Source organism: Siniperca chuatsi, linkage group LG13 (genome assembly GCF_020085105.1).
Source record: "Siniperca chuatsi isolate FFG_IHB_CAS linkage group LG13, ASM2008510v1, whole genome shotgun sequence".
Taxonomy (NCBI): Eukaryota; Metazoa; Chordata; class Actinopteri; order Centrarchiformes; family Sinipercidae; genus Siniperca; species Siniperca chuatsi.
The window spans coordinates 24,474,606-24,487,594 of NC_058054.1; the positions used below are offsets into that span (position 1 = coordinate 24,474,606).

The 12,989-nt window shown below is 38.5% G+C and overlaps 1 protein-coding gene across 2 annotated transcripts in view; it reads left to right on the plus strand.

Annotated features, from left to right (window-relative positions):
* The window catches only part of pappa2 (pappalysin 2), a 79,915-nt gene that overhangs the window by 49,770 nt on the left and 17,156 nt on the right, over positions 1–12,989 (plus strand). For both annotated transcript variants that reach the window (XM_044219826.1, XM_044219827.1), the window contains 4 exons: positions 2,321–2,534; positions 4,348–4,516; positions 5,502–5,634; positions 6,894–7,015. In XM_044219826.1, the coding sequence (XP_044075761.1) occupies positions 2,321–2,534; positions 4,348–4,516; positions 5,502–5,634; positions 6,894–7,015 (638 nt within the window). The remainder of the gene's footprint in view (positions 1–2,320; positions 2,535–4,347; positions 4,517–5,501; positions 5,635–6,893; positions 7,016–12,989) is intronic.

Here is a 12,989-nt window from a genome sequence, read left to right on the forward strand (position 1 = left end):
TAGTTACAGACAGTGATTATTTAAAACAAATTAGTCTGAAAAACAGCAAAGACAAGGGGTACTAATCTACAGTGTTGCAATAAAATCGCAGTGGAAATGCCATTTACAAAATCACAACCATGTTTTCTCTAAATGAGGCTTGCTCCTCTTAGTGCTTCTCTTTGCGGCTTTATGGCTTTTTCACTAGCAACGACCACACCGTCAGCAGATGCGTTTAAGTGATTTATTGACGAAAACGAGAGATTGAAGCTTGAACTCTTGTTCTACTTCTGTCTATTGCTTTGTGTGGGGAAGCTTTGTGGGGAATCCGCCGTAGGACCCCCCCCCAGAATACGAGAGCAAAAGAGAAGGAGATGGTTTAGGTGGGTATTTATGGGAATGCCGGAAGTGGTGTGATTGAGGTGCGGTCCTGAAACTCCAAGCTCCAAAAAAATTAGTTAGTGTGGATTACAGTTATTGAAATTCAGGGTGACCACTGATAGAAACATCTACATTGCATATTCCTGTTCCCTTTACATACACACACACACACATACACACACACACACAGCACGATTTCCCTTTATTCCAATGTCCACAATGTTTTTAAAAACACCACTTGCACCATAACGAGTCAGAACAAATACCGCCTGTGGCACCCATAATTAGTACCACCACACACGCACAAATTCATAGTTACACACAAAAGTAAGAAAGCTTTACCCCTCTTTAGTAATGCAAGTTACGCAATGTTGTAGATGCTTCTTGAAGTGATTAGATGGAACAAGCATGATGTCCACACACTTGTGTTTGTGGTCGAAAAGCCACAGTGAATGCTCAAATGTCGAGGTAGAGTCAGCAGTAAGACCCATGTGTTCATGATGTAAATACAGATTGTGCAGAAATAATTCTATTTGTGGCTTTTGGTTTAGTGAAATATGTTTGAAGGCCATCATGCCTCACTGAGCAGCGAAAGCACACTGTGTAGTTCACAAGAATATGTTCAGTACACACCAGTACAGCTGTAATGGATTTTGATAATCACAGCATACCAGCACAATGTTTAAATAGCTTATAAAACATGTGATGCCATGTTAAAGATTCATTACATTTTATAGAACCAATAAAAATTGTGAAAGGTTTAGGGTGTTATGATTCTCCACACATACCAACACTCATGCTTCATGTGGGGCCATACAGGCATAGAAAATATTAGCTTTGGGCAACATTGAAGCCATGGGCTCCTTCTCCTCATAACTGAACAAGACAGAGCCATGAAACAAAACCAGAATGTTTGGTGGGACAGAAATGAATCCATGATGTTGACCTACTTGTGCTTCCCCAGTGTACTTCGTGTTTTAGTTGTATAGTGCAGAACATATAACTCTATATATGTATGTTTTAAGGATAGCTATGTAACTTTTGAAAGAAGAAAGCACACAATCTTCCTCTTTCAAATGAACAGCTGAATTTATAAGCAATTAAATAAACCATTGCTCAATTCAATACACTCAGGGGTTTTGCTGACCAGTAGCTTAGTGTCTAATGTTAGCTACTGTTTGCAAACTTTGGATAGATATTGCTGTGCAACTGACATTACTGAAGGTTACTAACTGTCAGGTAGGTGAGTTTATGACTTGTCTCTACTGCTACGGTTACACTACATTTTAGCATGTCACAGATAAACATGGCTGTGGTTTTATAAAGAATTTTTAAAAAAGAGACATGTTTGTTGTTTCCTGCCTCCACTCGCTCTCAGGTCAGGTCTTTAAACAATTTACTAAAGAGAATCTTGGGAATTTGAGGGAAATTCAATGTGCCATTAACCTGTAATTACCACATGTGGTCCGAGTGGTCACTGTTCTGCAAATGTTATATAGTGTCCAGTACAATCTGCACTTTCATTCAGGCACTGGCAAAATGCTGTAGAGGTGAAGTCAAATCTGTTCAGAAGCGAAAACACTAAATAACTCTGACTTGACTGAAGTTACTTTTTCTAATTTCTAATGGTCATTGACCTCATCATTCAACACAGGGGAGAAGTAGATTCTATGGAGGTTATGCAACCATACCAACCATACCAATGAGCATTGTAAAGCATGACAACATTGCTAACTACAAGTATGATACAACACAAAACAAATTCAGTACAAGTTTATGCAGGTTTAGAATAATAGAGACAGAAATAAAAAAAAAAACTAGAAAACTAGAAATTCTTTTACCAAATGTATTTTTCTGCATTTCACAATCATGTTGGGTACACTTTCCTTCCTCTGTCCAACTATACTTTAAAATTCTGTTGAATTGAAATCCTCCTCTCCCCTCCCTCTGCCCTCCTCAGGTGACAGTGACAGGTTGGTGTGTTTGGAGGATGGTCTGTGGTCTTTCCCAGAGGCCTACTGCAAGATAGAGTGTCCTGAGGTTCCAAACATACCCAATGCCAAGCTGTTAACAGCAGACTGTCTGGCCTCAGGGCACGATGTTGGCTCTGTCTGCCGTTACAAATGCAACCCAGGCTTCTATGTAACAGGGAGCCTCATAAAGAAGACACCGAGGTAAGTGTTTTGGGACAGTTGGCAGCTCAGTGGTCAGAAAATAGCACTACAGCTGCCAGGGTTTGGAGTGGCATTTCTAGTAGCATCACTCATGAAAATTGTATGCATTAATAGCAGTATATGGCACCCTAAATCATCCATGATAGGGCAAATATTGTCTAAATATTGTCCTCTTTAGTTTCTTTCCAGTGGGTTCTGTGTTCTGATTGACACCTTAAATTATCAGTCAGATTTATTATTTCAGGAATATTATTTCTTTTTACATACAAGGATAATCACATATTGTGGGTTGTGGAATGCCTTTAAATACTAGTAAGTCTGCGTAGACAGCAGACCAATGTAAATGCAATGTTTTATCACGCATACCTCCATGCGCAATGGAGGACATTCCGTCTTTTCCTTTATTTTACAAGATTCCCATTACGCACTGTTTAATAAAATTAGGATCTTTGATTTAGATATTTTATGCAACAGTATAACAACAATGCATCACATGAACACTCAAACCCCACGGGCAACGTTTTAAATATCAATGGGTAGAGTTTAAAGAGGCATTTTTAGGTCCATCATCTGTAAAACGATATTCTGTTTCGGAACAAGCTCACATTAGGGTCCAATAAAATATGTACCGCTGCTAACTGGCCCTCGTCATTACTTTCCCAATTGTATTCATTGGGTAATTGCTCATTACTGAACACAGTTCACATGTTGTTAATGAGATGAGGGTTTTCTAAGAGGAGGAGACACAGCCTCTGGGGTAAGTTTATATCCTGCCCTACATGGAGTCAGCTATCTCTCTTCACACATTTCAGTCTGTATTAGTAGCAATCAAGTTGTTGAGTTCTAAACCATCTATAGTTATGCTATATTTTCCTTGCTGTATTGTCACAAATTGTAGTTAAAATGCAGTGTATCAAAAATCTAACAAGCTGACTTTTACTATCATATATGGCCAGTAAAAAAATATATGTTTAATAGTTTTGTATTACATTAAATTTCTATCTAATACGGGGAAAAACTATTTTATGTAAAGATCCATTTGCAGCTGTGTATCTTTATGAGTTACGCTTTCTCAAACATAAGTGTAAACATTTTAATAACCCCTGATGCTTTATTAGTCCAACATGTGAAAGTGAACAGCAGCAGCTATTAAAGAGCTTTAAACAGGCTTTTTACTCTTACCTTTGACACATGTACCCACATAAATTTATATTGTAACACATACTGTTGTATTTACACACTACATACACCACACCGGAGATCTTTTTTTACTGTAGAATGGGCAGTCCTCTGCGCTCAGTATGTTTTTTGTTATTGAAACAGTAAAAGTGAAATGGGACAATAGAGAAGGCGAGCAGGGGTATAGAGTGCGCGTGGTTCTAGAAGGAGTTTGTTATATTAAACCTCAATACACCCAACATTTTTTTGATAAATAAATGTCCACTTTGGTGCTCTATGCTACTGAATGAGACAACACAATAGGGATTCAGCCACCATGAAATGTAAAAATTTTTTGTTTTAAACAAGAAGGTCAGGTCGATCATATCTGTGAAACATCCTCTGGTACAAATGTTCAGCAGTATGTTTAGAATGAAAAAACAACCAAGAACTGAGCATGACCTAGCTAACACCTATAGAAAGGAAAACAGTGTCACAGTACTGGCCACATACTTGGCCACATAACACCAGTTTTTTGCCCACTATTGCTTGCAACTAAAAACGTCCTCAAATGTAATTTAAACTCTGAAAAACTTTGTGTTGCCCAGGATTAAGATCACTTAGAGATGTTTTAATTTGGTCCTGTTGTCTCTAGGAAGTACTTCAAGTTGGAGTGCCTGGAGGGCGGGCAGTGGGAGGAAACTAGCTGTGAGCCGATATCCTGCCCAGCCCTACCTGATGTATTCCAGGGCATGTATACCTGCACCAATGGCCTGTACTATGACACCCTCTGTACCCTGCAGTGCCCCGATGCAACAGAAAATGTAATATTTCAACAGCTGTCACATAGAAGTATTTTTGCTCACATCATTATCAACACAGTCATGTGACCCTTGAGTCCTGCATACTGGATGCTATTAATCTTCATGATGTAGTAAAAAAGATGCAAAAGTCTAAAAGGAGGTAAAGGTTGCATCACTGTGAAAATGTATCTTTAACTAATAACCTTCACATCTCAAGACTGATATTCATGTTCATAAAATATAGACACTATCACAACAAATGCATAATAGAATTTTGTTTGATGTCAGACATAATAAACTACAGCCATTCCTCTCCGAACAACAAAACCCCCCCAAAAACTGTACGCACAGTAGCTGTGGTTTTAGCTGCAGTCACACTTCACTGACACCTTGTCATGAACATGTTGCTGTACTGCTGTTGTTTTTGCTCCAGACTTCAAAAGAAATCATTTTTGGGATAATCCAACAGTACTCATGCAGGGTAAATGAAGCATGAGGAAACTTTTTTTTATTTTATACATTTACAATGGCTGCCATTGTAAATGTATAAAAAAAATGTGCACTTCCACCAAGTTTCCCAAGTGTGGACAACGACATGGTCAAACTAGTTCTACAATAAAACATTTTTTATAAAGTCTCCAGACTACTCCGACTGCTTTGAATGTCTGGGCGCCATCTCCACATTGAAGCCACATGTAGTATGCGTGTTAAAACTATGAGACAAAAGCTTGTAAAGCGTTTTTCATATGAAGGATGTCATTTAAATTCAGAAAGTAAGTCATTCATTTATTCATTTCACGACTGACTCCTCTGTGAATGCCTGTCTGTGTAGGGAGCTTCATGTTTATCCATGTAACTGCTCAACAATGTAAAACAATAATAGACTACCAAATTATGGTTGGAACAGCCTAAATTATTTCCCAAACTGCTTCTCTTGAGTTGTGTAAAGAGAAAGTGTAGACCCTTAATGACCACAATGAATTTTAGTATGTGTGTTTGTTTCCAGAGCGAGATTCGCTGCACTAAGGATGGTGAATGGACAACAGCGCTCACCATGTGCTCCAAGCTCCACGGATCGTGCTCTCCTCCTCCTGATCGCAACTCTGTAGAGTACAGCTGTGACCAGGGGATGGATGTCGGTGAGTGTAACCTTCTGTCAAGGATGAGTGTAATCCATCAAATAAACAGTCCTGATTATATTCTCTTCCTTATGTCAAACAAAGTAAAGCCATGCACAGCAGCCTGCCTGGTCTTTGGCTTGTCTGGTTACACACTACTCAACTGAACAGATAAAGCAATCATGGCGGTAGAGCATCTCTTTGTCAACACTTCTGCTTTTTCTCCTTACATTCATTCCTCATTTTCTATTGGTATTCTTTGATTTAGATTGGAGCTATTGACAGCTCACACTATATAAAATACTTAAATCCGGTCCAGAGTGTAGATAGTGGATAAAAGAATATATATATATATATGTATTCTTTTATCCACTATCTACACTCTGGATATATATATATATAAAAGTTGTCTGAAAATGATTATTGCCCTAATAGATTGGGAGACAATAAGCTGAACATATCACAGCATCATTTTTACCTCAAACCAGATACAACACAGTGATGGTGGTAAACAAGCGTAACTGGCCCCATTACACCACAGCTCTATTTCATCTGGTACTAATATCCCATGATTATCTATCTATATTTTAATGCAGATCTGGATCCAGATGTGCATAAAAAAATCAAAACTTTTTCTATTGTTAAAAGATCAAATTTGGTCGATTATGCAGCTTTTGCAGAGATACACATGCTCTGAGTGCTTTGGATTATATAAATACAGAGAGAGGCATTTTTAGCCATCTTACTCTACTGACCCAATGCAAATAGTAGTAAAATATATAGTCTACTAACTTATTATAGTACTAAATGAAGTTTTGAAGCATTTTCTATATTTGAGTGCCCAGTGTTAAATTAATTCACCATAGTGCATGCTTATGCACTTTGCATTTATGCATTTAATGTTTGTTGAACGTTAAATGCTATAGTAGCTTGGCAGCAAAGTAAAACATGACATTACATACTGGCAAGCAGACAAAAAATGCGTCATGGAGAGTTTGTCAACCTATAGTTGAATTCCACTGTCATATTATGGTAGAAACATTTGTTAATAAATGCCAGGAGGAGACTCAGACACAGCACACACAGGCACATACACAAACAGTAGAAGCCCTCCTACAGTGATGGTTGCCAAGAGTGCAGATGACAGATGACGGCGTGGTCTGAAGTTATGTGGTCTGTTTCCTCAATGTTTGAACATGAATAAATTCAACAGATGCTAATGAGAGTTAGAGGTAAGTGTTATTTGATTTGTGTTTTTTTTTTCTTCCTTTTCCTTGCAGGTGCTGTTTGCTACCCAACATGCATTGTGGCTCTGGACATGGATCTGCGTGACCCTGTGGTTCTGCCCAATGGCACTACAGCTGACTCTTTAAAGCACTGGATGCAAGCCACCAAAGTCCAGGTGAGACACCTGAGGAGTCAAGTTACTTCAGTTTGGCTGAAGCGCAGCCAAGCGTGGCCAGTCCTATAACCAATAAAGTCTGTCCCTGACTTACTGAGTGGCTGAGTGATGAAGTTACACCATTGGTCGGTCGAGGGCTGGAGTTTCCCCATTGGCCGTTGCTCTTCAAAATGAAAAGGCCCGGACAGTCCTCAATTACGTCCTCAAGAGCACATTGACCATACATGGTCCAGCCACATACTACATTTCAACCTAGTCTTGTTTCTCTAATGATTCTATTTGAATTAACTTAAGGTCAGTTCTGTTCGTACCATCACTAATCAAATACTGAATAACTCAAAAACAATAAAGTGCATTTTCTATAACATGCATAATTAAAATAATCTACGTATATGTATATATACGCTGCAATTTAACCAAATTATAATATGTAAACTGTTCAGTTAACTTTTATTTAATAAGCAAAATTTAAGTAAAACTAAACACTACTAACAAAACATATTCATTCCACAAACTGAAAAATAAAAACAGCAGCCCGCCAAGGGGAATGTTTTCTATTACAGTTTCACAAGTAACATTGCCACACATACACAAACATGAACAGGAGACACATACTGTAGCAACAACTCTTCTGCTCTCTTCCTCTACATGCTGGCTTTTTCTGCTGAGTGTTTGTTTGCTGATTATAACAAGAAATGTTTAGCGTTTTACGACAGCAGCTTAAATGCTGTCAGTCTGTAAAACCTAGTATGAAACCTGCCCCTCTCTGCTTCAAAGGTTCATACTGATATTTTATGTACTTTACATTGCTGTTGACCATTTTTAAAACCATACCATAACTTTTACCATAACCGTACTTCTTTTAGTACTAAGTGATAACTCTAATTTGGTATTGCACTTCCATAATGTTGGGAGACTTGAGAGAGACAGGTTAAATAAAGTAATGGTCAAATTTGAAGCTGCAGAGATATCATGACCTTGTTCACCCCTAGTATGGCTCAAGCTCCAAAAACACTGCATCTTTCCCATAATGCAACTCAAAAGTGTCTTTCATTAGACCCTCCTTGTCTGGCAAATAACATCTTTCAGTCTCCAGTTTGTAACTCAGGCTTTCTGTTAAAAATGTGTTGTGACCAAGCCCAGCCCGACATTTCTCATGTGATGTCACTTGAGTAATTTTCCCACACTTGACAAACATTATATAACTGTTTACACAGACTGAGCAGTACTCCCTGTGACCAATAAATTGTCTTTCACATATAAAATTAGTGGAGTGCCCACTTAAATTTCAACCTGTAGAACCTTAGATGACTATTCCTTTAAAATATTTCCATCCCATCATGTTCAAAATGCTGTTTCAGATGATTTTCCAAGTACGTAATTTTTGAAGAAACATCAAATCCTTGTAATTTTGGCTTTCTGGCATGACCATTGTGCTGATATTGGATATCTTAAAATTCACAATATCTACGATTGGCAGCTTAACTGCAGTTTAACTGAGTCAGTCCTGAAAAATCCATATATGTCAAAAACTAGTGTTTACAAACTGGTATTAAATATGTAAATATAGTAATATGCTTCAGTCTATGTTCATTTGATCCAGTTCAGTAAATACTGAGCTTAGAGGAGGGGTGCTGTACAGATAATCTTGCAGAACTGGTTGCACCTGTTGTTAAGCTGTTTCATGTTGCATGATGAGGCATAATGTGGTGAAAAATGAGATAGCTTGATTGGTTTAAATAACCGCAACTGAGCAAGGGATTGTGGTTTTGCTACCATTTGGAAACTCTTGGCGGGTTTTGTAGAACAGTTGTTGTTTTGCTCGCTTGCTGCCATGCGACCAGTCCAGGGCGCCATGAAAGCCGATCTAATGACAAACAGCACTGGGATTTTTAAAACAAAAACACCCATCAGACTGAATAATGCATCCAAACATCTGGTGGTCTGAACAACAGCATGGAGTACACTGAGCTACTGCTCCAGACTGACTCACCTTTACTGATAAGCTCAAAGCTGAATTCATTGCAGTTTAGGACAACGACAACTAATTTGTGGGACAGTCGACATACAAATAAACATAGAGGATTTGCTGCCATACATATTTGCAACAGAGTTCACCTCTCGTCACGTTAGTTACTTGTTGCTTCAGAATTAAAATTTTGATATCTGGCCACTTATGTCTTTATAAGCCTTAGTGTCACCTTAAATTCCTGGATAGTACTACGCCTATAAACAGGACTACAAAAGGACTACACAAAGTGTTTATGCTTTGTTAGTTTAGAGCTAGTGGTGTGTGATAGGATAGAAGAAGGGAGATGATTACTTTTGACTTTTAATTTAGCTTAAATTTAAATTAACTACATAGTCATTAGCTGCAACACAAGGCATCCCGTTAGATCCATGGCCCCTTAATACCTCTTTTTACATTGGAAATAAATTATAACCACATTCAAATTTCAAAAGGAGCCAAAGTGGGAAAAAATATCCTTTTTTGTTTTCAACAAATATATGGTAAAATCAAGTTCAAGGTCTTGTGTTGTTAGAGGGGACCTATTATGCTAATTTCCAGCTCTATATTTTTATTCTGGGATTACGCTAGAATAGCTTTGCATGATTCACAGTTCAAATAAATCGCTATTTATCTTATACTGGCCCTTTATGCAGACCCATAGTTCATCCTCTGTCTGAAACAAGCCATTTTAGCTCCTGTCTCTTTAAGGCCCCCCTCCCTAAAAAGCCCACTTTCTTCTGATCGGCCAACTTCCCGGAAGCCTGCTGAGGGGCTTGTGAGTCGCTGTATCCAGTTCTCTTTATACACCCAGTGCTGTGAGCCTACACCACCGCATCATTGGGTTGCCAGTGATCTTGACGGCTATGCCAGCTACACTACACTTTGCTTGGAAAACAGCAAAATGGGGCACTGAAATGGATGAACTTCCTGTTTATCAGACCACAAATGAGCCAAGAATTAGGTTGGAAAAATGATAGACGCCGCCGGAGTGGAGTGTTTCTGGGAACTGGACATCACTGCTTACTGTACAAACTTTTATAACTTTTTTATAAATTTGGGTGAAATTTGGATCATATTTTATGAGAATGATTTTATGAGAATGACTTCCGGATGGGAGCCGAAACGTCTTGATTCTGAAAACAGTGTCCAGATGACTACGACTGAAACCTTTTCTACGACTGAAACCTTTTCTACGATATCATATTTTATGGGGAAATTTTTTCTGGTTTTCCCTCTAATGTCCTTAGGCTGCTCTGCGTCAACTCTTGGTGATTTACATGTAGTACGGTAGCTACAGTTAACAGTAGCTAGTGGTTACTTTAGCAACAAGTAAAGCCATTTGTCCATCAAGAAACTACCTAACTTTCCTTCACAACCGAAAGAGCACTTTCTGCGAGACATACTGAACAACCTCCAAAAACTTGATGAGTAGTCCTGAGCAGAGTAGTCTCTCATAGCCAGACCTATCTCCACACTTCATTTTAGCGCTTTGAGTAGAGCAGTCGAACAACTGACTGAGCAGAGTGGATGGATGGGCACCTCTTGTACTTCGTAGGCAAGTGTGCCTAGAGCTGATCATGAGCACAGATTACTTTTTTTAAATAAATTCTTTATTGACAAAATAATTCACATACAAACAGTACAAACAAATAAGTCGTCAATACAGAGCATAGATGTATTATAAGAACTGGATACCGGAACCCCAAAAAGTTTTTTTAGTGGTGGTCTATGGGGAAAATGTTTTTTGGGCCGCAGAGGGAATTTTGTTGCAATACCATGAGTGGCCACTGGAAAGAATTGGCTGCAAGGCTGAGCAGCGGCGCTGTTTCTAGTTCTTATTATACATCCATGATGCAGATGAGTGCAGGTGACCTGTATAAGGACAACCGTGTTAGGCTGATGTCACATGAAAGTAGAAAAAGCCTAGTGTTCAGAGCAGTCTGAAGCTTGAGCTTTTTGCTCACAGAGATTACTTTTACATAAGTTTACCTCATTATTTGAAACTTGTTTGAACATTGTAACATTACTGTTTATGACAGAAAATAAGGAAAAGCACGATAATGATGTCGCCTATCGATCGAAACAATAGTAAAAGTAGGCCTTCATTAAACAGGAGACTCTCTCCCTCTGTGTTTCTCTGCAGAGCATGTACGATTGTCAGTAGACCGCACAGGAGGGGTAGAGTGAGGGGAGATTGTCCACTCGTTAATCGATCGCGGAAGGCGTCATTCTTTGTTTTTTTTACGATTAAACTTTTTTTATTGCTTTTTCAACATTCAAGCATACATTACAAATTTACAAACACTATACAGATTAAAAGAAAGAAAGACAAGAAAAATTAAAAAGAGAACAAGCACATTCCTCTTGCGTGTAACACCAGCTGTCATACAGCAGTATTACACCTCATGTTCATCTACTGAGCGTAAACAATTCTATGATACACGGAGAACAGGAATGGGATGCACAAACATCAATTGCCATGGTGATCATCTCTACCTATTACTTCCAAATGGGGACCCCAGATTTTTCTGAAGACATTTAAACTGTTATTCACTTTATGCTAAGATATGCTGCTCAAAAGAAGCTATCTTAGCCAGTTAATCCCTCCATTCTTTATAGCTGACTTTCTCTTTTGACTTCCAATGCCTCAGTACTATCCTGCTTCCCATTATGAGGGCTAGTTTCACCTAAGAGCATACTTGTGAAGTCAGATTGGCCTCCAAGATACCCAATATGCATAATGCTGGACCCTGAACTCTGTTTCCAGTATGTTTTTAATACATTTGACAATAGCCAACCAGCGATCATGTAACAAAGACAGGGGCATGTTGGTCCATATGCTATATGAATGTGAAATGGTACATCTCCAGCAACTATCATCCTTCCTAAGCCCCAACCTTGACATTTTTCCAGTAATTCCTATTCATTATCTTAAATGAAGTTAGGCGTGTCTGCATGTCTCAAGCTATAGAGTACCATGACTGTACTGCTTTCCTCCAGGCTTCCCTGTGAATAGGTATTCCAAGGTCTTTTATTCCCATGTGAGCTTAACACCTTCATAGTTTGGGGTTTGATGTTTTCTAAGCTTGTCATAAAACCTAGATGTCCTCCCTCTAAGCTTCCCACTTAATCACCATAACTCCTGAATGCAAGTAACAGAGGCAAGGTTTTTTTCTTACCTGCTATTGTTATACAGCTCCTTATTTGAATATACTTCCAAAAATCTTTCCTGGATATATTATATTTAGACATCAGCTGTTCAAAGGAGAATAAATGTCCCCATCAAACAGGTCTTAACAGGTATTAACATTATTCTTGCTCTTACCCAATTTTCCGACGTAATAGATCTTTTTATACATTTTCAATGACTTATTATACCACATTGACAACCCTTTGGTATAATAGGGATTCATGTTACAGATCTGGTTAGCTCTTCTCCAGCTGTCCCTAGCAAATTCCAGTACAGGGTTTCTGTAATGTAGTCCTCCTCCCGTCTGAGTAAGGAAAGATTGTTTTGAAAAAGGCTCCACCAGCTCTTCCTCCATTGCAAACCAAGCAGGAGCACAGTTCTCCAATATATTTGATTAGATAACTGACTGAGTGAGAATGCACAATGGTACCAATCTATCCTTGGGCATCCTAAACCATTCTCCTCCACCGATGCATATAATTTCTTTTTATTGAAAGAGGGCTTCTTACCTGCCTAAAGGAAACTACACATGGCTCTTTTAAATCTACAAAGAAGAAGAGGAGGAAAATCCAGATATTCGTGTATGTTATATAATTAATCTGGGGTATTACCATCATCTTTAGGATATTTATCCTTCCTATCAAGAGACCCAATTTCAACCAGTTTAGTAGATACTTTCTATTTTTTGAGGGGTTGTTTTTAAATTTTTTATCAAATTTCAGGCACACTAGTGCGACCAATGAAAATGTTTAGTCACCCTTTTTGATTTTTTT